The sequence below is a fragment of the Phaethon aethereus genome (assembly GCF_964289735.1).
Source record: "Phaethon aethereus genome assembly, chromosome: 4".
In the NCBI taxonomy this organism is placed as follows: Eukaryota; Metazoa; Chordata; class Aves; order Phaethontiformes; family Phaethontidae; genus Phaethon; species Phaethon aethereus.
In genome coordinates, this window is record NC_138578.1 from 3802646 (window position 1) to 3827081 (window position 24436).

General features: G+C 42.7%; 1 protein-coding gene across 1 annotated transcript in view; it reads left to right on the forward strand.

The window, feature by feature from the left end:
* The window catches only part of ANK2 (ankyrin 2), a gene marked incomplete at its 3' end in the record, with an annotated part of 250813 nt that extends 227133 nt beyond the window's left edge, over positions 1-23680 (forward strand). Inside the window, exons 41-52 of the mRNA XM_081999639.1 lie at positions 175-5949; positions 7361-7435; positions 9628-9759; positions 10285-10431; positions 11763-12045; positions 14382-14667; positions 16448-16540; positions 17009-17092; positions 18734-18898; positions 20388-20570; positions 21357-21448; positions 23497-23680. Of these exons, the coding sequence (XP_081855765.1) occupies positions 175-5949; positions 7361-7435; positions 9628-9759; positions 10285-10431; positions 11763-12045; positions 14382-14667; positions 16448-16540; positions 17009-17092; positions 18734-18898; positions 20388-20570; positions 21357-21448; positions 23497-23680 (7499 nt within the window). The remainder of the gene's footprint in view (positions 1-174; positions 5950-7360; positions 7436-9627; positions 9760-10284; positions 10432-11762; positions 12046-14381; positions 14668-16447; positions 16541-17008; positions 17093-18733; positions 18899-20387; positions 20571-21356; positions 21449-23496) is intronic.
* Positions 23681-24436: the final 756 nt, after the last annotated feature.

Below are 24436 nucleotides of genomic sequence, written 5' to 3' on the forward strand. Positions count from 1 at the left end.
TTAGCTTTGCTTTGCTCTTGTACCCTCAGATCTTGTGGATCCACCATTCCCGGCCCATTTTGTTGACGTTCCTACCACTGCAACCAAAGACTGTCGTTTTCAGTCCTGATTACATTTTCCAATCTCTATTTTTGATTTCCATTTTACTTTCAATGTTTTTCATTCGCATCAAAGATGACGAGACAGAATCTACAGAAACATCTATCCTGAAAAGCCATCTGGTTAATGAAGTCCCTGTACTAGCCAGTCCAGACCTGTTGTCTGAAGTTTCTGAGATGAAACAAGATTTGATCAAAATGACTGCCATCTTGACGACTGACCCTTCTGATAAATCAGGCTCCATTAAAGTGAAAGATCTTGGAAAACCTACTGAAGAAGAGCCGGGAGAGCCTTTTGAAATAGTTGAAAGAGTGAAAGAAGACTTAGAAAAAGTAAATGAAATTCTGAGAGGTGGATCCTATACCGGAGAAGAACATGTTTTGCAGAAGTCCCTTTCCAAGCAAGAACTTGTAGAAGAAGAATGGGTCATTGTCAGCGATGAAGAAATTGAAGAAGCCAGAAGAAATGCTCCTTTAGAAGTCACTGAACCTATCTGTGTAGAAGTCAGGGTAGACAAAGGGACAGCAAAAATGGAGAAGGCAGACATGACAGGAATGGTAGATTACCTTACAGAGGATTTAAAAACACATGTTTCTCTTCATGAGGTACAGCCACAAGCCTTACAAGAAGACTTAGTAGAAGAGAGGTTTGAAGCTGTAGTAATAAGCAGGGATTCTGAAAAAGAAGGACAAGAGTCTCCAACAACGGAAACACCAAGTCCACAGGAGCAACACAAGCCAGCCTTAGAAATTAAAAAGCCAACTAGGACAAAATTAAGAGACAAGCAAAAGCAAAAGGAAGGCAAGATGCACAGCAGTGAAGAAAAACGAGGACCAATGAAGCTCACTTCAGATGAGTCACTAGGTGAGGAACCTGGCTTAACAGTGACAGCTGCTCCTGAGGCTAAAGCTGTATCCCCTGTTATAGAGGAAACTCCTATTGGCTCGATAAAAGATAAAGTTAAAGCTCTTCAGAAACGAGTGGAAGATGAACAAAAAGTACGGTCAAAACTCCCTGTCAGAATTCAAACACGAGACGGCACTGCTGAAAAGGCTTCTAAAAGACCAGTACAAGTCAAAAAACCGGTAGCACACAAAGCACAACCGCCCGTTTCACCTTCTAAGACAGAAAGACTTGAAGAGACCATGTCGGTTCGTGAACTGATGAAAGCCTTCCAGTCAGGTCAAGACCCATCCAAAAATATATCTGGACTGTTTGAGCACAGATCTGTCAAACAGAAGCAACAGCTCCCTGAGAAGGAAACAACCCGTAGAAAAACAATTTCTTCACAAAGTGAAACGAGGCGAGTATCAAGCCTCAAGACAGACAAACAGAAGGACAAACAAAGCACGACATTAAAGGCAGAGAAAGAGCCGCAATCAAAAAAAGGAAAAATGCAAATGTCTGCGGTGGAAATTACCAAGAACGCTGTGGGTAAAGACCGGGTTAAAGAGCAGAGCAGCAAAAAACCAAGTGAACCTCTCCCTCCAGTATTTGATGATGAAAGTGCCAAAGATACAGCGGCTGTGAAGGGCAGGACTTCTGATGACCAAGGAGATACTGACTTCCAGATCAGCCCTGACAGAAAAACCTCAACAGACTTTTCCGATGTCATTAAAGAAGAACTGGAGGATAATGACAAATATCAACAGTTCCGACACCTTTCAGTGACAGAGGAGGGAGAGCTTAACTTGGAGCAAGTACTGACAAGTCCTTTCAGTGTTGCTTTTCCCACAGAGTATGTGAAAGATGGATTCCTTCCTGCTCTTTCTCTGCAAAGTGCAGCTTTTGATGGGAGCTCAGAGAGCCTTAAACACGAAGGTGTGGCTGATTCTCCAGGTAGCCTACTTGATGGAACCCCTCAGATCAGCTCCGAGGAAAGTTATAAGCATGAGGGTCTGGCTGAGACTCCAGAGACAAGCCCTGAAAGCCTTTCGTTCTCACCAAAGAAAACTGATGGGCAAACTGAAGAAGCTAAAGGAGCAGCTAGAGCTCACACAACAGCAGAAATATGTTCTCCGAAGGAACTGTCTCCAAAGGAAGATGAAAAAGGTATTACTGAAAGACAGCTAGATGCGGTTACTGAGACTAGTAAGTCTCATTCTGACCATGTATCAGAAGAGCTTGTACCTACAGCCTCTGAAGAAGAGGCTGATAAACTTAAAGAAAGTAGCTCAGCTTCCATTATGAAAGATATTAGCAGGGATAAAGAATCCAGAACCACTGCACATTTAACTAAGTCTTCTGAAACACATGACACTGCTTTAGAGAAAGAAAAAGATATAACCTGTGAACGCCGTATTGTGGTTAGAAGTCCCCAGACATTGGAACTTTCACTTGCTAGCCATGATAGCGAAAGCTTTAGCCCAGTTGCAGATGACTCTTTGGCCGTAAGTCATAAGGACTCACTGGAAGCAAGCCCAGAGCTAGAAGATAACTCATCACACAAAACGCCCGATTCTTTGGAGCCCAGTCCTATGAAAGAGTCTCCCTGCCGTGATTCCCTTGAAAGTAGCCCTGTAGAACAAACAGTGAAGGCTGGTATTTTGGGGCAGGGTCCTCTTCAGTCTGTTCTTAGCAAAGGAGAAACCTGCCCAGAGCTGGCGTCGGTGCGTTCCAGGATTCTCCGTGACCCTGAGGGAAGTGCTGATGATGACAGCCTGGAGCAAACATCCCTCATGGAGAGTTCAGGGAAAAGTCCTCTTTCACCTGAAACTCCTAGTTCTGAAGAAATTAGCTATGAAATCACACCTAAACCAGCAGACTCACAGGCACTGTCAAACATACCAAAGTCAGCCATGATCCCTGAAGTCAGTGAAGAGCCTGAGGATGATTCAGAAAGTGAACCAAAGAAGAGATTCACCCCTGAAGAGGAGATGTTTAAAATGGTGACCAAAATAAAAATGTTTGATGAATTGGAACAAGAAGCAAAACACAAGAGAGATTACAAAAAAGATTGTAAGCAAGATGAATCTTCTGTAGTTGCCGATTCGGAAGCTGCTTGTGAAGCTGAAGAACTGGAGTCAACAGCTGTAGAAGAAAAAGATATACCTGCAGTGGTGATGTCTGCAGCTGAATCTAGAAAAAGTTCTTCCTCTTCAGAAAGTGAGCCGGAATTGACTCAGCTAAAAAAAGAAGCCGACTCAGGCCTCTTAATGGAGCCTGTGATCCGAGTGCAGCCGCCCTCACCGTTACCATCCAGTATGGAGTCCAGTTCTAGCCCCGACGAAGCAGGTTTTCAACCCATTGATTCAAAACAGTGCTCTGTCAGGGTAGGTGCAGTTAAAGCAGAACAGGATAAGCCAACAGAAGATGGCAAAGGGGAACCGCTTATCCTTGGGGGCAGCTGTAAGGCTTCCGCAAGAGAATCGGGCACTTGTCATTCCGATGGTTGTGTATCAGCAGAAGCTGATGAATCAAAATGTGGCAGTGCAGGTGACAGTGAGACAGTTAGTCCCAACGCCCCAGACACAGAATCTGGGGGTACTCTGTGCCGTTCCGTTGGTGACGGTTCTCAGAAAGAAGTTCATGCTGAGTCTTTGCCAACGCTACGGCAATATGACACCACCGAAAAGGATGTCAAAACCACTGCATCGTTAACACGCACAGATCTCATTTCTGCAGGAGCTGGGTCTGAGAAAGTAGCTGCTAGTTCTTGTGGACGCAGTACCGCTGAGTACTCTGTACCACAAGATGGCAAACGGGCTGAAGGTGATACCGCTGACCATTCTGCTTTGGGAAGTGATTTGGGAAAAGCAGATACAGATTTTGAAACACCCCAAAGAGGTGTTTGTGCTGAGGGACCCTTACCAGAGTATTCATCCCTTACCACTGAAAGAGTGGAAACTGAAAGTTGCGTAGCAGATGCTGCTGAAAGTAGTGCTCCTTTCATAGTAAGCCCTTATGAAAATGTGGCTTCTGAACATTTCTTTAGTGACTCTGAAAGTAAGGTAGGATCTGGGAGAAGTCTGCTATCTAGGGAAAACTATTCTGTTGAAGAAGGAAAAGATCAGACTGGTGACGCTTTGCTCGGCAGAGACACAGGTAGTGAATATCACTCTTCAGAGGAAGTATATATGGAAATAGAGCCCACACCAGAGGGTGCATTTCAGAAAATGTCACAAGGGTCTTCAGCATCAGATTCCACAAAAGTAGCTGAATCTGCCCTTGAGGACGTAAGAGATGAAACAGAGAAATTGATTAGCCAAGTTGTCATCACTAAAACTGATGTGGATTCTGACATGTGGAGTGAAATACGTGAAGATGATGAAGCTTTTGAAGCTCGGGTGAAAGAAGAGGAACAAAAGATATTTGGGTTGATGGTAGACGGGCGATCACAAGGCACAACACCTGATACAACACCGGCCAGAACACCCACCGAAGAAGGGACACCGCTTAGTGAACAAAATCCTTTTCTTTTTCAGGAAGGAAAGTTGTTTGAAATGACTAGAAGTGGAGCCATTGACATGACCAAAAGGAACTATCCAGATGAAAGCTTTCAGTTCTTCCAGATGGGGCAGCAGCCTCAGGAAGAAGTTTCTTTATCTGAAGAAGTGAAAGAAGCAGCAGAGGTGGAATCTGCTAAGCTGAAGACCTCAACAGACCCATTTTTACCTTCAGAATCGGAGGAGACTGATACACCAGAAAAAGATACGGTGAAATATTCACCCCCAGCATCTGAGTCTAGTGATAAATCAGAAGAAATGACGGGTGAAGGTGTCAGCATAGGCACCACAAAAGCAGATCTTAAATCCAGAATTCCGATTAAAATGGGTATTTCGGCTTCTTCAAAATCACCAAAGAAAGAAACTGCTGCCTCTGAAGCTGAGCCCCTCTCCAGAACGGAGACTGACATGGTTGACAGCGGTCAGGTGCCTTGCCCTATCTCCCCTGAGCAGTCCGTAGTAGAAGATGAATTAGATTTTTCCAAAATCACTAGATTAGTTTGTTCTGAGCAGGGTCCAGAAGAGTCCCCAGACTCTTCACCAGAGGAACAGAGATCTGTGATTGAAATCCCTACTGCTCTAATGGAGAGAGTGCCTTCTTGTGAAAGCAAATCCAAAATCCCCGTAAGAACTGCTGCTGCATCACAATCCTTGCAACAATCGGAAAATGAGAGCCTTCCCACAGACGGCTTCCCAGACAGTTTGCAGTGTGAAGGAAAAGATGACCAAGCAAAACCAAAGTCTAAAATTCCTGTCAAAGCAGCTTTCCAAAAAGCTGAACAACACTATACATACACAGACACGCCCGTCCGCAAGCTAGAGTCACCCAAAGCTCTTGACATGACAAGCAAACTACCAATGAAACAAGATAACCGAAGTAAATCTGAATCTGATGCAAGTATTCCCATGGACCCAAAGACTAAACGTTCAATAAAAGCTAGGAGTTATGCAGAGGCAGAAGCAGAGACCAGGGAAAGGGAGAGAGAGATGAAGCTTGAGCTAGACTCAGATGAGGCAGCAACAGCAAGACCCAAGGTATTTTCATCGCGGTTGCCAGTTAAAAGCAGAAGCACTACAGCCTCCCGCAGTGCTTTTAGTCCCACAAAAGAAAGTAAGGAACATTTTTTTGACCTTTACAAAAACTCCATAGAATTCTTTGAAGAAATTAGTGATGAAGCTTCTAAATTAGTGGAAAGACTCACACAGTCAGAGAGAGAACAAGAATTAGTTTCAGACGATGAGAGCAGTAGCGCCCTAGAAGTTTCAGTTATTGAAAATGTGCCATCCAGTGAGACTCAGCAGTCAGTTCCTGAAGACATCTTTGACACCAGACCCATTTGGGATGAGTCTGTAGAGACTCAGATTGAACGTATCCCTGATGAAAATGTCCATGACCATGCTGAAGGTATTTGCCAACGACTGGGATTCCCTGTGCGACGCATGTCATGAATTAAACTTTTTGGTTTTTTGTTTTCTTTGGGGTGTGTGTATGTGTGTGTGTGTATGTATGTTCGTATACACATGTAATGTGTGTGGCATTTTCTTTTAAGCTTTTGGTGGTTAGTTGTGTATTTTTTTTCCCCTGTGAGCTGTGTTTGGTTTTTTTGTGTTGTGTCTGTATTTTTCTTGTCTGTGAAACAATCTCAAGATTGCAAACCATGAATGCTTACGGGAAGTGTTACCTTAATAAACAAAAACACTTCTAAAAGTATATATTGTTTTACCATTAAACTGATTGCTCAGGTCATGCACATTTTGACTTTTGGCTTTCCCTGGCCCTATTCTTAACTATTAACTTTTACTAATAATGAAATATTTGGGCATTGATTGAAACTGAGACAGGCAAATTCCTTTTCTTTTGGGCTGTTATACAAAGCAATCTGCAGAAGTCTTAAACAATTAAGTTTTTCAGGTTCCTTTTTTTGGACAATCTGTGTCTCAAGAAAATTCTGTGTCACCGGTAACTTGTACTAAAGTTTTCTGGTGGTTGGTTTTCCTCTAACCTACTTGTGGACTACTACTGCGTAGCCGTGATGGAAATCCTGTAGCTAAAATGAAACGTGCAGTAGTCATTAACCCGAAGCAGTTTTCTGAGTCTGAGATATCGCAATCCAGGTGCACCTTCAGGGAAGATCAAAACTCAAATTCTGCCATCCTCAAATTAGCTTTGGGGATGGGAGCAACAGTCAGTCTCACGGAATAAATGAAGACTGGCGAATGAACGTTTGATTTTTCCTTGCCTTCATTGCAAGTATTTTGTATCGCTCCCTAGTTGAAAGGGTCAAAGACACTTAAGTGAACAGTGTCTCAAATACAAACCATAACAGGAATTGCCACGTGGACTGTTTGAACAAAACTTTCCCTACATCAGAAAGCATAATTAGAAGCACCAGTCCAGATGAATTTTCCAACCTTGGCATTTACTAAGGAGGCATGGAAAATTATGGCTCTTGATTTAGTTAGAGGCTTCAGTTTAATGTTAGAATGAAGTTTTAGAAAAAAACGCTTGGCCGCGATAGGCACAGTAGGCACTTCAGTCCTTGTTTAGATTTTCATGTGAAAGCCTGGTTTTCAAATGGAAAATGTAGATAGTCCTGTGCTTTTTGGAAAATCAAGCTTTTTTTTTTTTTTTTTTTTAACCTGTAAATGTACAGTCCTCGCTTTCGTTACCCAGTTGTAACAGCCTGTCCACATTTAAGATTACAGCAGTTAGGGGGAAAAAAAAAAAAAAAGCACTTTCCCTTCTTGGGCTATATCACCTATGAAAATGTTTTTTGACTTGTAAGAGGCAACTTGTGGTTCTCTTTGACCTTTAGATCAACAGGACGATCAGGAAAGGACAGAGGAAAGACTGGCCCACATTGCTGATCATCTTGGGTTCAGCTGGACAGGTAAAATGCATGTCATCTACTCCAGAGAGAAAGGAGGGGAGCCGTCCTCACATTTTCCCATGTTTCTTTCAGATTATTTCCTGATTATCTAAAGATGTTTTCTAGAAATATTTCCATAGCTTACTGTCTCCTGGTAGGAGACTGTCTTCCTGTAGCCTGTTAGGTAAGAACTTGGATGCAGAGGTAAGACCTCTGCGCTTTCTGCGCCATCTCCAGAGGGAAAAATCCTAGGACGAGAGCGTGACAAAGAGCTGGCAGACGTTACCCTACTCTTTCTTGCAAAATGCAACAGCTCTGCCTAGAAGATAAATGAGTACATGAAGAAACATCGTTTGTGTTCGGGAACTCCTGAGCTGGAAGGCCACTGTAGGGGTGAATGACATCTGCTTTTCTACAGGACTGTGCTGAGGAAGAAGGGGAAAAAAGGGACCTGTTTGTAACAATCAATGTAATACCGTGGATTTAATAGACCCAAGACAGTTAACATCCTGGGGACAAGTGAAAGTAACACAGAATGAAATGCAGACTGTCTGCAATTTCAGTCTGTCACTGAAAATCAGTTCAAAAGTGTTTACAAAGAAAGAGCTGTGCAGAAGTGTCGATGCTGTGTCAAACAGTGCAATCCAACAAAAAATTGCTGCAAAAAAATTTTAAGTCGGGTTCACACTTTCCTGTATCTATCCCTAGCGCAGCACCACGCTCCTGAAAATAAGTCAGGCTCTAGGAGTTAAAGAGGAGTTGTACGGCAGAGAAAAGCTGTGAACTCCTTGGCAATGAAGATCGTGCTCTGTAATGCTTTTATAAGCATCTTCAGAGTATATACAGAATATCAACGGTATTTTGCTTACGTCACTCACCTCTTCCTTTCCTGTCCTCTATTTCCATCCATAGAGAAGGCTGGGAGCATATGTCGCTCATCCCAACACGGATTATCTTGAAATCAGTAGGACTGTGACCTGTGCCACGAGGCAGATTAGGAGTATGCTGAAAATTTTATAGAAGCGAATGGACAGTTCTGAAAACAAAAACTAGAAAAATGGATGCTCATCAAAATAGGCATTAATGTTTTAGAGCATTTTAGAGAGGGCAGGGTAATATACCTGCACAAATATTTCTGTCTTATATTATGGTAAAGATTACTGTGTCAAATGTTTCTTTGGGGGATAAAATAGTGGTTGGTTTTTCTTCAGACTTACTGGGCTCCCTAGGATTTGCATCTAATGCGTAGCTAATGCGTATTTGTTGACGTCTACAGTTGCACCGGTTTACAAGCCGGCCTGGAAATAAGGTCATCTGGGGTTTGGGGGTTAGGATTCCCTCCACCCTCTTAAAACATGACACCCTCCCAAAACCAAGTCGATGCCTCTATAGCAATAATGGCAATGGAACAGAATACGAATCCTTCTTCGTGAGAGAGGCAGAAATCTGGAAGCCAGGAATGACTGTCGCGATCTCACAAATTCTCCATGGCCTTAGCTCATTTGATGACCTGTTCCAACAGCTGCATCTGTTTGGTGATGGCAGAAAGCTGCTCCTGGTTCTGGATACAATAAAGATGTTAGAGACTATGAAACCGTTTCTCTTTTCTGGACTGCAGTCGGAGCCTACGCTACATCAGAAAAGACGTCAGTTATTCTTGGTTTCACGATTTTGGTTTTCAACTGTAATTCATAGAAATTTACTTTTCTTTAAATGAGACAAGTCCAGGGGAGTAGTAATAGCAGTATTATGCTTTAATCTAGCCCGTCAAAATGCCGTTACTTAAAATGAATTCTTTTACTAGATTTTGATAAAAGTTTCTGAAATACTCAACGTTTCGGAGGATAGAATCCGCTGAGCGTGGTGCTCTGCAGCTACAAGTATTTTTCTCTGCTCATGTGCTATTTCTTGCCGCTGCTAAATTTTGTCAAACAAAATAAACAAAGTAGTGTTGTGCCTCTGAGAGGTAGGAATGGTAGACGCAAAAAATAAAAGCTCACGCAGACCCGTCACGTCTAGGCTTAACGCGTTTCTGTCCTTGTCACGAACGTACTGTTTAACAATGTCTCTAAATATAATACAAGGTATGTAGAATCAAAGAGAATTTGGTTTCAGACAAGTTTGTAATCCACTTTGCTACTGACAGACGTAAAATAGACGTAAGGCGGGGAAGAAGAAAAAGACTTCTTTACAGAGATGGATTTCTTTTGCAGAGCTAGCAAGAGAACTGGATTTCACAGAAGAGCAAATTCACCAGATCCGAATTGAAAATCCCAATTCACTTCAAGACCAGAGCCATGCACTCCTCAAATACTGGCTTGAAAGGGATGGGAAACACGCAACAGGTTCGTTTCCAGTTGTAGTACGTATAAGCGTCTCCACTTTGCTAGTTGAGGTGACAGATGTGTGTTATAACCACAGGAAAAAAAAAAAAAAAAAGGGTAAAATTTAGGCTATTGAAAAAATGACCATGCACTGTACTTAATTTTTTTTAAGCTTGTCTGTATAACGCGGCATGTCATAGCATTTTCAGAGAAAATAGTTTAATCTTGTTCATTTGAGGGCAAGGCAGAACATCTTACAGCAAAGAAAGAGTGGGAAAACACTGAGGCCTCATTTTCCTAAGCTGAAAAATGTTGGGGGAAACTAATCGGATTTGTTAAGGGAAAAAACGAAATGAGTGGTAATTTTCATAGGCAGCCCTTCAGTTAATTTTAGGTTTTACGTGGCAACGCTTCTAAATGCATCTGTATTTTCTATATGATACTATATTGCTCGGTATCCTATATATGTCCTTCATGTGGAAGAGAGAAGGGAGGGAGCACGTGAAATTCTTAACTTAGCTACATGGTGTCATTCTAATGCCACAGATACAAATCTTACCCAATGTCTTACAAAAATCAACCGAATGGATATTGTTCACCTAATGGAGACCAGCGGCATAGACTCCATGCAGGTCCACGGCACTCGCACGTACGCAGAGATGGAACAAACAATAGGATTGGACCATAGCGAAGGTAAACGTCTCCTGATCCAGACTGCCCGGGTTCTCTCAGCTAAGCACTAGCTTCTGTTCTGGAATGTTTGACTAGGATAATTTATTTACTCTTATGACTGAGCACTAGATTCTAATGTTGGAAGGCACAGGTAACGTGGATGAATGCAAGCATGACATCACACGGGTCACTATTGCACCAGGTATAAGATCTCTGCGTTACCCAATTCTTATAAAGCAACTAAAGCAATGTTGTCAGAAACTACAGCAAGCACTTATGCCCATTTTGTTGGGGTTTTTTTGCTTTTACGAGTAAAAGTTAAGAAGGTTGCATTAGGATTTGACGAAGATTTGTGAAAGGAAAACTGCTCCATGCTTTGGAAAACCTCTTGCATTCAAGTATCCAGGATATTGTAATTCTGCTGTGATGCTGTTGGGTTTCTCAAGTTTGAAAGTTCAGTAGATTAGATCAATGGTTGCAAACTGAAGAAACACCTCCAAATTATGCGAAGTAAAATTCTCTTTTCTGGAAGTGATACTTTTACATCCTTAACTTCGTATGGAACTAGTGGCTCAGTAAAGTTTTAGCTGCATATGTCCCATCTTCCAGAGGATGTAGGAATAGAAGGTTGTTTGCTATAATTAGCATCCTAATATCACAACTGATGAGTTTAAGAACATTAACCTCCACGTCCCGTTCAAGTTCCGTACAAGCGGTTGTTTTCCCCCCAAGCTGTTCTTCAGAGTTCAAGAGGTTCCCAGCGAATGTGGCTAGTAAGGAAAAACCAAAGCCCAAGCTTGTGACTTGGAGCCCACGGAACAGAAACACATGTTACTTTAAATTTTTTGCAGAACGAGAACCCTTGCTGTGAGGTTATAGGTTGGGGTGTGGGTGGCTGTGCTTCTACGCTTTGAAGCACGTGAATTAGCTAGCTCGTGCACCTAGTCCTGTATTATTTTCTTTGTCCGTACTTTAATTATTTTTTCCGTATGCAGATAAATAATGGATGGGGGGGGGGGAAGTCACTAAAACCTATTCTTGTCTGCTGGAAAAAACCTGCTGTCAATCTTCTTCCATAGTTTAAGGGTTTCAAGATTATTTACTCCAGATAAATTTCTGGGTAAATTTTATTTTGCCTGTTACTGTCAAGATTCATTATTTGGCAATACTAGTGGTAACCCATTGTTTCTTCAGCTACTTGGAGAGATTATGTCCTCTCCTACTCAAGAGGTCTAAAAATGTCAGGTAATGTGTTCCTTCCAGGGATTTTAAATGCACACAGAGAATGAAGAGGGCTTCCTGCATTCTAGTAAGGCTTGTAATGACATTTCTCATCTTTCTGTTTTTTAAAGGGTTTTCTGCACTGCAAGAAGAACTGTACAGTTCAAGACATAAGCAAGAAGAACAACATAGACTCTCTAAAGACAGTGACCCAGCTGAACACCCTCCTCTTGTCTCCGAGGAAGACGTGTCTGTCAGTTATTCTCCTTTTCAGGACAGTACTCCCAGGAGTGAGGCAGAAGTATCCATGGCTGAGCTCCTGAGACAAGCACATAAGGAACAAGCAGAAGCTGAATTCTCAGGGAAACCCCAAGATGTGCCAGAAAAAACATCTGCTTCACAACATGAGTATTTGTAAGTGTCAAAAGACCAGAATGAATCTTGTGTGGAACGGGTTCTCTCTTCTCCATGTAACAAGAGGATTTTACAGTTTTCTTTGAAGCATATGAACTCACTAGAATATTCCTCCAGTTGTGCACACCAGTTCGTTAGTTCCTACTGCGGGTTTGACTTTTTAATCCGTGTGAAGGAAGCCTTAAGGATTGGGAGAGAAAATCGGTTTGTCACTGTGAACGTAAAGCAATACTCTAGTCTAGTACATATGAAAGAAAAGAGGGATAATGTAGAGGTGGGTTTTTTTTTTTCCAACTGCATGTATTTTTCATACGTTAGATGGCAGGTAATATTAACCTTAGTGGAATTAATACTAGAGGGGCCTTTCTTCAACTTAAGGATGGCTTTTTCAAATTTTTTCTGACTTAATCATTACTTAAAACTCATAACCACATATTGCCAACTAGATTTTCTAAAGTAAATTTCAGATGGCCAAAGGAACAGAAACAGACAGGACAAAAATACTTAAGGGAACAACACACAGTAAAGTATAGATTTAGAAGACCTGCACAGCAAAGCTTTGAATTCTGATTTGGGGGTGTTGGTTTCATTTGGAAAGGAGCTTGAAAAAGACCCAGTTTCCTCCTTCCCACCATCCATAATCGTGTGCCCACACTGAGAAGTCTCTACAGGGTTGATTCAGGTATCCATAGGCTAGAAAAATATCAAGGATCCCCTTCCAAAGAAGTGGTTTTCCTAGGAGTGAAGAGCTCTGATGTGGAGATGCACCTCCGAAGAGTCAAAGAGCAGTTGAGTCCGGCAAATGGTCTTTTGGGGATTCTTTTTGCTCAAGTTATGCTTTACACCCAGGAGAGAGTGTGGGAGATGGAAAACAGCATCTAAGGTAGAGGACTTACGTCGCACTGATAGGCAAAAATACCAATACTTCCTAATGATTTGCATGAGGAAATAAATGTTTTTGAGGAATAGAGAACACATTTGAGGCAATACCACCAATACTAAAGGAGAGCAGTGATGACAGCGGAATAGCACGACACTTGCTGTCCAGTTTGAACTAGGAGGAAAATTGGGCTAGATTTAAATAACTCATAAAGAACTCATACTAAGAGGGATTATACAATGAAATGTATAGCCTGCTGAATGGGAAAAAAAGGCTGGATCAATACTGTTTAACTTACACTACAATGGAATATTTTCCTACTTTAGAACACAATTGTTTCAAGGGCAATAGTTGGGGGAGCACAACAAATTGTCAAAACCCAACTTGTATCAACGAAAAAACATACATATGCAAGTTATTCCATTGCTGCTGTTATCACCATTACCTACTCGTGGGATTGGTTATGGAGAAGGGAATCTGGCCTTCCGTTATCAAAATTTAACAATTTCATCAGTTAATTCTTAGGATGAGAGTGGGAAAAAAGCAAGTATGTAGATGCTAGCTCCAAAGCCTCTCAGAAGTTTTAGAAGGGGAAGATTTAATTTTTGCAGGCTCACTGTTTTTCAGGCTGTAATTCCACCAGTTTTGATGTAGTTGTCTTTTTTTTCTTTTTACCGATATACATGAAAAGAGAAAAGTCAACCTCAAAAAAAGATCCTAGGCGGTGAAGCGGGTAATGTTTTCACAATTGGTGCAAATCAGAAGTGATACCTGATAAAACTCAGTTGCATGAGAGTTCGCTTAATATCTGAAGTCATTATTGTTCACCCGTATGTGACAGAAGAATATTGCATGTACATATGCTTTAATAGGTATATGTTACATAGCAACATATGTAAATATGTTTAAATAACTTGTAGCAGCAATTAAATCATAGCAATGTTCAACAGTGAAAATAACATTACAAACAAAATAAGATTCTCTGCTAAATTTCTGTAATAAATTTCTATCTGGTAAGGCTCCAGAATTCTACATAAAAGCTGGTCTCCCCTCAGCTGCAGCTGTGTAGCTTGTAACTGATGTAGTAGTTGCTTCACATCCAGCCGTAGCGATCCGGTCTCTTCCCCCCGCTGCCTCCCAGAAAAATAACAGGTACTATGTAGATTTGTGAGGGCACAAGTTGACAGCCAAGCTCATCTAAATCCTTTACAAAGACCAAGTTTTGCAGAATTGGGTGCAACGTTTGGACACGCATTTGGAGATCTTCTTGGGTCTGGAAGGTAAGAGGGATTCCTGGCCAGATTGCTCTGTAGTTATTGTCGAGGAGGATCAGTTATTTCTAGACTTTGCTAGACGACAGATGAAATAACAATACTTAATCGGTGCATAACGTTCCATTTGTGGACATTGGAAAGGGCTGCATGGAGGTAACTTCCCTTGAACGTGTAATCCACAGTGTCACAACTCCAGGAGCAGAGCAGTCTGCAGCACCAGTAACTAGAAAGGCAGCAAGCGAAAAATCTGCACACTTCAGCGCGGCAAAGGGAGAGAGAGAAAAGCCATCCCCACAGCGCCCGTCATCTGCCCAGAGAGGTGACTCTCCCATCATCCAAGAGCCCAAGGACCCCCAACTCCACCAGGATGACCCCTCTCCAAGGAGAACTAGTCTAGTGATAGTGGAGTCAACCGATGAGCAGACAGAAAAGTTTGGAAGAGGCTACGAAGAGGAGTCTTTAGACAAGGTAAATACCAACTTTTCCTCAAAGTAATTGACGCAAGAGACAAGTTTTATATCTTGCTCATTCCTTTAGATGGGAATATTTTTAATCGGCCTGTTAACCCACCTGCAACTGAGTCTTTTCTCCTTTCCTCTGTGGTTATAAGGGCTAGCTGCAGTCACCTGTGTAGAGGTTCTGAAAGCTGAAGCAAACCCCAGATCCTAAAGCCTAGACTGTAATTCGGGTTCTGCTACCCTTACTCGTCCTTTGGTCTGTGACAGTTATGTCCATGCATGTGAGAGAGAATTAGTGTAAAAAACAGGTGCAGAAACAAACCATGTACAAGTGAAAACTGAATAAAGGGATGTAATGAAAGACAAAGTAATCATGGTAAAAGCTTATGAAGAAAGGCAAGACTAGCCCAGAGCAGCATGAAGAATGACATGACAAATACCATAAAGTTAATGGGACGGAAGAGAGGCAGCAGGATGTATGTTGCAGAACGCTAAGGATGTACTGGAAGAAAAGAACTTGAGGATGATGTTTATGTAGCGTGGAGACAGGAGAACGGAGGAGAAGAACAAAAACTATCTGAGGTAGGTCATTTGGTTGTGTAAGACAAAGGAGCCTTACTCCAATGTTTGGAGAGGGGAAGACGTCAAGAGGCCATGAAAGAAAGTAACTACATGGCTTTTAGTGGGGAATTTGAATTACTCGGCAGATAAATGCTTAAGAATAAACAGCTCGCTTTGCCTAAGTGGAGGAAAAGGAGAAGGCATACTTGGGCAGGAAGTTAGTTTTATCGGTAAAGTTAGAGCAGAGAAAGGACAGTTCAACTTAAGCTGAAATTGTTTCCTGTTTTGACATTCACCAGGAAACAGGCTCCTCTTTCTTTGCTCTTCACGTTGCCAAACGTACCACTTCTAGAATTAAGAGTTTCAGATCTCAGGATCTCAGGCAAAGGTTGAATATAAAACGTGTAGGATAACGCCGATGTTGAAAGAGTGGCTACAGCAGGACTCGAGACAGTGGCTGCTGTAGGAAAGGCTGCCCTCAAAGTTCATGTGCTTCTTTTTCCCTCCACTTCTTTTATTGAAGTAAAACAACAACAACCACCACCACTACCAGAAAGAAACAAGCCCTCCCCTTTTTTACTTTCCCCATCATGCTTTTATACCGTTAATATTTCCCAAGTAGCTCTTTTCACCTTCTCTTTGCCTTCTGACCTCTTCATTTCAATTTTTAATTCTTCCCTACGCAGGAGAGAGAACTTCAACACTTGCTACTAATTTTTCTTGATCTTTCCAGTGCCGAGGCTGTTCATACATTGTCCTGTAATTCAAACTGTGTAGTCCTACTGCCTATATGCTGCACTGTACAAACTTCCTGGTATGGAGGTTTAAACGGCTTTCAAGTAATTTTCTGTGTAATTAACACAGAAACCATATGCAATGAGTATGAATTCCAGAGCTGGTGTTAGTAACACCTTCTAGTCCACCTGCAACCACATCATGCCACAAATTCCAGGCTTGTCCCTGGCAACCTTAAGAGCACCCTATAGAATTAGTACCGCAAAGGTTCATCCTTCTTTTTTCAATATGCTAATGAACAGCTAATGTATAGTCAAGTGGCCAAAGCCTCCCACCCCGCATCAGTGTTTCACAGATTAGAGTCAGGTAAGAGGCCAAGATCGTAAAGGCAAAAATTTTCAGAAGTGGAGATGGTTCTAGAAAAAAACAAGTCAGAAGCTGTAAGTACTGCTAGTACCACCTACAACAGAGCGCTGCTTCCCTGCTTCCACTAGGAGCTAGCAGAGGAGTTAGGTGGGCTGGAGACCAGCTCGGACGAGGACGAGATGGTGACCACCAGGGTCGTTCGTCGCCGGGTGATTATTCAGGTACCGGGTGTTGAGCGATTGCACGAGCCTGTGGCGACTAGGCCTTGGTAGCGCCTTTTGGCGTGCTGCCGAGACGGCCGCTTGGCTGGTATCGCACCTGAAGCTGGAATGCTCCTGGATAACGCATGGGCATTGGATAAGCCATTCCAATACCTTTTCTTGAAGGGCGGATTAGAGTAATACTGCTAACCCAACTCTAAATTCCATTAGACGCCTCAGCAGGAGGACGACGAAGACTTCTCAGCCCCATACATAATACGGTCAACTAACTTAGATTTGCCTGTCCACTGCGGCATGACTTTTCTTTGCATGCCTTTCTAAGTATTTATTTGCACAACAAATTTCTTTCTAACATTTCTCAGTTTGTTTTTCATTCCGTAACCAAAAATTAACCGATTTTCACATTGCTTATTTGAAGTTGCCTGCATGAAGGCCTTGCTTCGTACAACTTTGTTCTTTGTCACACAGGCTGATAGTATGCCTGAAATGCCACCAGAAACAGTCACGGAAGAGCAATATACAGATGAACATGGCCACACAGTGGTAAAGAAGGTATTGTCAGTTATGCCCCTTGCTACCTTCCTACTGCCCTATAAAAGGATAAATACATCCACGTACGTGGCAAATTTTCTTTTGTGAAGGGGCATGATTCTTAAGCGTATAGCGTGGAAGGAACCAGGATTTCTGTTCATGAGAGATTCCCAAGTTTGAAGAATTATTTTCTTTTGCAAGATCATTCTGTGTTACAGTTTATAACTTAACGTGATGTATTTTGTTGATTTTCCCACTTAAAGCCAGCGAAAACTCTGCATAGACCTGCATTTCTGAGAAACAGGTTTTTAGAAAAAAAAAAGAAGAAACACACCACCATAATTTTATCTAAGATCGTGTTTGCTCATATGAATGAAACTAATGGAGGGCTAGGTCTGCAAGAGTCATCTAAATCCTGACATGAGCTCTTCAAAGTCTCCACTTAGCTGACCAGCTTCCAAAATTTCTGTATCTGTACATACAGTTCAGTTCTTATGGCACAAAGGATATAGATGGTACTTGTATGTGTGATGGCCTCATAAAATAAGCGTCTTGGGACCATGCTTATAAAAGTGAATTCGGCACAGCATGGAGATGGAAGAAGAACTTCTGTGCACTTTGCTTTACCTGATGACTGGGTGCTTAGAGAATTAGTCTAGGACTTGGCTGAATTCTGCTGGTGGCAAACTCCATCTTCTGTCTCCCAAGAAAACTTCATAGACCCTCAGATGGATAGCGTGTCTCTGGAAGCTGTCTGAATTCATCTTAAAATGAATTCATTTTAAAATAAACAACCCCAGCCAAATATTCTTGGGCACGTTGTGCAAGAGCGAGCGTGACTATTCTTCTGGGTAGGTCCATGCCTGGGAGGGCATTATGCCCGCCTCTGCGACTCTTAAGTATCGGTGACCCAGTCTGATTGAGCATCACAGCAAATAAACTTTTGGACAAAGTGGGAGGTAACTACCCCCTTTTATCTTGTCAAAGGGGGCTGGGAAGGTTTGCGAAAGCGTAGAGCTCCAGGTCATCCATAGAGGGATGCACACCCATCCTCCTGAGAAATTTATCTCATCTTGAATCCTGGAATTCTCTTCTGCTCCTCTTTGCTTGGTTTGCCAATGCCTAGAAAGCTTAAGCACCAGATTAGTCTCTTAGGCAGGTTAATTCTAGCTCACTAGTTCAGCAGTGGTTAGTACCATCGGTGTTACAACGTGTTGTCCAAGTCCCTCTGTGAATCTAGTTCTAAGCATTTGATAGCCTGCTAGCCTCTTGCTTTCAGAAGCCTTTTTGAAAACAACAGTCTGAAAATGTTTTCTAGCAGTTGTGTGGTTGTAAAGTCTGTTTTGTCTCTAAAATACCATACATCTTTTCCTAATAAGAATAACTGCTGCTGTAGAGAGTCATTCCAATATCTATATTGTGCCCACTTACGAAGTAAGTTTATGGAAGCTTTGCTGTGGGGTAACCTAAGTAGGGCAAATGCATCAACCTGCAGCTTTACTACAGGTATTTGCGAGTATATGTGTTAAAACACTGAACCGTCGATGAAGGTTTTTCTGTGTAGGAAAACATGCCCTTTGAGTAGAAAATACTATATAGACAATAAGGAGGAATGTGTTCTTGCTGATTCTTTTGGGACAAAGCTCTATTTAATTCCTGCAGGTCACTAGAAAGATCATCCGTCGATACGTTTCTCCAGATGGCACAGAAAAAGAGGAAGTCCTAATGCAAGGAACACCACAAAAACCTGTCGCTGTCGAAGGAGGAGATGGCTATTCCAAAGTTGTGAAGCGGGTTGTGCTGAAGAGCGACAGTGAACAGTCAGAGGTCAGATCTTCTACTCCCCTTGCGACGGTACAACGCAGCAGTGTGCCAGCGGCGCACTTACCACCTACCTCTTACTCGTGCCAACAAGATTCGGTTTTGAATGATACTTTCAAAAGTTTTCTTGCAGGTGGAAAGGCCTCAGAATAAAGATGGGGAAAAGGCCAGGGGGTGGGCAGAGAAAGCGGGCAGTTTTCTCTGAAAATGAGTCAGGATGCAGGTTGGCTGATTTATGAGAAGTACCAAATTCATCAAGAAAGCAGCTTTGTACTAAGATGCTTTCTAATAGATAGAAACAATAGATAAATGCCACGTATAGATAAATGGCAAATCTGTATGTGTTGTTATACCTCTTACTCTAATAAGAAAATCGGTGAATGTTGACATGAAATGATCTGCTGGTTTCTACCGCTAAGCCCTTCTAAAACTAGACAGGTGTATTAAGTTTAACTTGCTGGTGTGTTCTTTGCTTTGAGGAGGCTACAAAAAAAGTATTACTTTTATACAAGCTGTTTGTAGAGCCAAGTAATAAAAAAGAAAATACAACCTGAAAAGGTAAGTGCTTTTAAGTTGATCTTTTCCTGCCTTAGTTCACCACGGAGCCCCACAGACGTTCGTATCGGCACAATTAAGGTTGTGACAGAGCCAGAAGCCAGTGATAGGGGTTGCTTTCAGCAGCGCTGCTGTTGAAAGCGACATCTAACAAAAGGTCGTTAGAAATGCTAAGAACATGATTACCATTCTCTCTTGCCAGAATTAATCATCAGAATTAATTCTCTAGGAGGAAGGTAAGAAGAGAACAAAGTAATTTTTTTTTTTTTTTTTTTTTTTGTCAGCAGACCGTATCAGGACTACTCTTTATCATACGGAACCCATATAGATTAAATTCATATTTTGCCAAATAAAATCGAGTTGGTCACAGTCACGTGGTATTCCAGTATTCTGGTCTGTTGCTCCTGTAGGAGTTCCTTGGTTGTACAGGCGTGACTCATTTCTCAGATGAACGTCTTAAAATTAAGGTACGGACTGGTACCGCTGATTCGTACCGCCGGTGCGAACGCAGCCCGGATGCCCAGGAAGAGGTCCGCTCGTTACTCGGCGTGACTCCAGTGGCCTTGGCGGGTAAGGCAGAACGGCAGCCTGCGCTGCGGCGGAGGGTGGCAATAGCCCTGCTACCCTCAGGCTGGCTCGGGTGCCAGAAGCAGTTTTCACCCGGCCAGCACAAAGCTTCTCAGCAGAATAAAATAGCCAGGGCTGTTCCTGCTGTCCGAACCGGCGCCTATCTTACAACGTCTCATTCCAGAGCTGTGAAGCAGGGAGTAAAATGTGCCCTCGCTATTTTGATGCGTGCGCGTAGAAAGCGAGACGCCGCTTTGTGTTCTTGTTCTCTGAGGCAGTGATTGAGAAGGAAAGGCAGAGCCACTAACAGCTTTGTTAGTAGCATCCATTACGTAATTCATACTCGGTATATCTCTGCTTTCTAACCGTACAGGTGACCCTGTCGGAACCTGCTGTTTTGCCTGGTGCCTCCGAATTCCAGTCTGAGCCAGTGGAAGGCCGGAAGGTCAGCAAAGTCATAAAGACCACTGTAGTGCAAGGAGAGAGAACGGAGAAACACCTGGGGGATGCTAGCTTAGCTACTGATCTTCCGTCAGCCAAAGAGGACTTTGAAGAGGTAAAGATGCCTTTTAAATATAAACACTAAAACAAGTGTCCCAGCATACCTGGGGAGAAACCCTACTCTTTTGAAAGTTTTTTTGCTGGAGCATCTTTCTCAGTAGTTGAGTATAAACCTCTGTTGTTACACTCAGCCGTGTTACAAAAGGATTAGTATGTGAAGTGCGTGTGTGTGTTGTAACGTCAGCTTCCAGAATTGGCTACGAGACATTTTAAGATTCTAAAAAAACGCATGGAGAGGTTCAGTAAAGTTGCTAGAACTCATGTGTGTGGTTACTGCTAAAGAAAACACTCATATGTTACCACGCATGGAGCTAATTTCAGAAGTTGGTACAGTTCAGTCTGCTCTCTGGGTAAGTTGATGTATTTGTCCTTGAAAGGAAGAAATAGCTATCAAGGTAATTAGCACCTTTCCTGTTTTTATGCTTTGTCTGATCAGTTTTGACATTTCAGCAATAGAAAAGTGACCTTTGATATAGTTTTTCCTATAAGGAAGAGACAGCACTTCACTTTTACTCCATTTTATTGTCCCTTTGAATAACACGTGTAAAACACACCATAAAGATTCACGTGGATAAACTGTAACTGATTTGCACGTTCGAGGAATATTTGAAAGGATGCAAATGGCAGGCAGATGCTTCTTTTATTTGTCTATTCATTGTTTCCTCAGCATTCAACTTTCATTAAGTTGAATTAGTAAAGCACTAAGGTATGAAGAGCAATTATCTTCTGTCCTAGGTTTTTGGGTTTTGGTTTTAATTTGAAGTTTATGTTTTCATTCGAGGCTTTGAGCTATACAGGTAACCTCATGAAAGTCCAACTCCCCACTTTAGTCGAGAAAGAAATCATGAAAGAGGACGGATCGATTATCAAAAGGTTTGGCTTGGCATGTCAATGAACTGCTGCTAGAAAAGGATTAACAAACTCGTAAGAAATGAGTGGATTTAAGCGAGCGTCTGATGAAACCACTGGCAGCATCTAAAGCTTTACTTGCAAAAGTACTAAAGATCAGTACTAACCTTCTGTTACGGGAAGGTCCACATTGGCTTGAAAAGACGCGGTGAACAGGGGCGTGGTGGGTTCCCCCCGGCCAGCCGCCAAGCACCACGGAGCCGCTCCCTGACCCTCCTGTCCCACTGTGGAACGGGGGAGAGAACAGGAAGAGCAAAAGCGAGAAGGCTCAGGGCTTGCATGAAGACAGTTTTATAGAGGGAAGAACAACCAAACAAGTGATGCGAAGGCAATCACTCACCACCTCCCACAAGCAGACTGATGCCCAGCCGGTCGCTGAGCGGTGTTCACCTTGGAAGATAGAACTCCCTGACCCCCCAGCTTCTTCCTCTACCCCCAGCTTTTATTGCTGGGCAGGATTCTGTATAGTGTGGAATGTCCCTTTGGCCAGTTTGTGTCAGCTGCCCTGGCTGTGTGCCCTCGCAATCTCTTTCCCACCCCCAGCCTACTCACAGATGGGGCCAGTGGGGGGAAAAAGAGAAATTCTCGCTGCTGTGTAAGCACTGTTCAGCAGCAGCCAAAGCATTGGTCTGTTACCAGCACTGGTTTAGACCCAGATGGAAAACAGTGCGTCACACAGGCTGCTCTGAAGAAGGTTAACTGCATCCTGGCTAGACCCAGTCCAAAGCAGTATCGCTGCCCAGCTGATTTCATAGGAAGCGATACAGGATTGACAGTGTGATTTACAGTTGAAGACACTAATCAAGGTTCCTTCGGTATTTTTTTTTTCTCCTACCAGTTGACTTTGTGATCATTTGATAATTTGAACATTATCAGAATAGATGAGAGGATATATGGAGATAGACATAGATATGGATAGATGCATGTGACAGGTGAGTCTTACGAAGAACGAGGCAAGGCAGGGAGGCAAATACTGGGGAGGAAAAAAAAAAAGCAAGTGTATTCATTCCTACCGCAGGCAACGCTGCTACAACCCAGGTATCTTTCACACACCTTTTCTTTCAGACTGTTTGCATAGCTAGTGGCCATTGGGGTGGTGAAGCCAGCGTTAGCATTTGAAAGAACACCCCTGACCAAACTGTGCCTATAATAGTACCGAGCTGTAAAACACATAGCAGTTTCAGAATTAGGGGGATGGTGCCTTAAGGACACACCGAGAGAGCTGCTGCATCTGCTTTTGGATGAAGGGCGAGCTTTCTTGTCAAAGTGTACCATCTCATGGAGGGATCTTTTGGTCGTCCAGGTCGAATGAAGAAGCGTTAGCTCTCTGATAAAAATCGAGCTATTCCTGGCTGAGCACGCAGGAATTTCCAAGTGTGCTTGGCTTCCCACGGTCCTCTCTCAAGGACACTTGACCAAAAATTGGGCTTCTGGGTAAGGCTCAGCAAGAGACATCCAGCTGCCCTATGACAACTACATTTATTTGCCTAGATCTGGAAGGGACTTGCTGAAGTTTAAGGTTTTGACTAGTAGAGCAAGATGGTTCCGATGAGGTAAAAGAGTAATTAACACAATAGTTTAGGACACTAACCCACAAATGTAGTTTTACTGGCTGTCAGAAGTAAGACTTGTTCAGACGTAAGCGTTGAAGGAATTAACTGGCATTAATTACTATTGTACAGGGCAATTAGGAAGGTCTTGTGTGAATTTCAACATGTGTTGCATGTCTGTGTGCTACAGCATGTTTTTCCTGGGCATCTAAAACTGTGTGCTTAATCAGCGTATAGAGATTAATTGCTATTTCTTTACATTATGAAAGCCAGTTAAAGCGGTGGTGTGTGTTGTATTCAGATGCATAGCACATATCTGACCTCAGAGGCTGGCTTAAACTGCCAGCAAAGTTCTCGTTTTAAATGAAAAAGCCTTAAAACTGCAGCTGAAAAGGAGGGTTTTTTAAAACCCTCAGGAACCGTGGGCTGTTTAAGACAGTTTTCTCATTTATTTTGGTTTAGGACAACACTGAGTAAAGCCAGCACACAGAAGAGGACTGTGATGAAGGATGGGTATGGAAAACACGTTCACATAGAAGAATTGGAAGACGCGCCAGAAGCACTACCACAGGATGACCTCCAACATGACCTCCAGCAGCTTCTTAGACACTTCTGCAAAGAGGACTGGAAACAGGAGGAGAAGTGAGAAGCTGCCACCCCTCAACACCACCACGTAACCATCCGTCCCATACGCAGCATTCATCTTCTCTAGGTGTAGACGTTATTCCCTACATAATCGCTGGAAGACACTGCCATTTCTACTCGTGCAGATGCGGTGAATTCATTTCTTCTCCCCCGCCCCCCTCCCCTGTATTCGATTTTTGGGTTTTTGTTCTTTTTTACCCTGTAAGCTAATTTGTGACCAAAGATAGCATCCTTCATTCAGGATGATTTATCCACCGAATCGTCGTCTTTGTGCTGTACTGGGAATTTGTCAGCATCGCCACTTCTTGCTGCTCTTTCGCTCCTGCACTGGCTTCATGAAATTGCATTTGTCAAGCCGACTTCATCTACAGGCCTCTTCAAGTGACTATGTACATGCGTCATAAAAAAAGGGACTTAACGTGTAAACTGTATATAGCAAGAGTATTTGGACTTACAAGACTGCAGAAAACACACTGCCTGCGACTACAATTAGCATCATGGATTACAAGGTCTGTTGACACTGCTGAACAGCGATTAATAAAATAGCGTTAACACAGTCGACTGCAAACACAGACTGACTGAGGAGGAAGCACTGCAGATCTACTGCATCCGTAAGACTTCCAGTCTAGGGGTCTATTATAGCTAAAGGCTCTGAGAGTCAGGCTAAAAACCTGGAAATTCAGCTGTTCTCATGAAGGAACAGCTGGCTGTGGCCATTAATACTTCTGAGACCTTCAGACAGCCACTTAAAGATTTC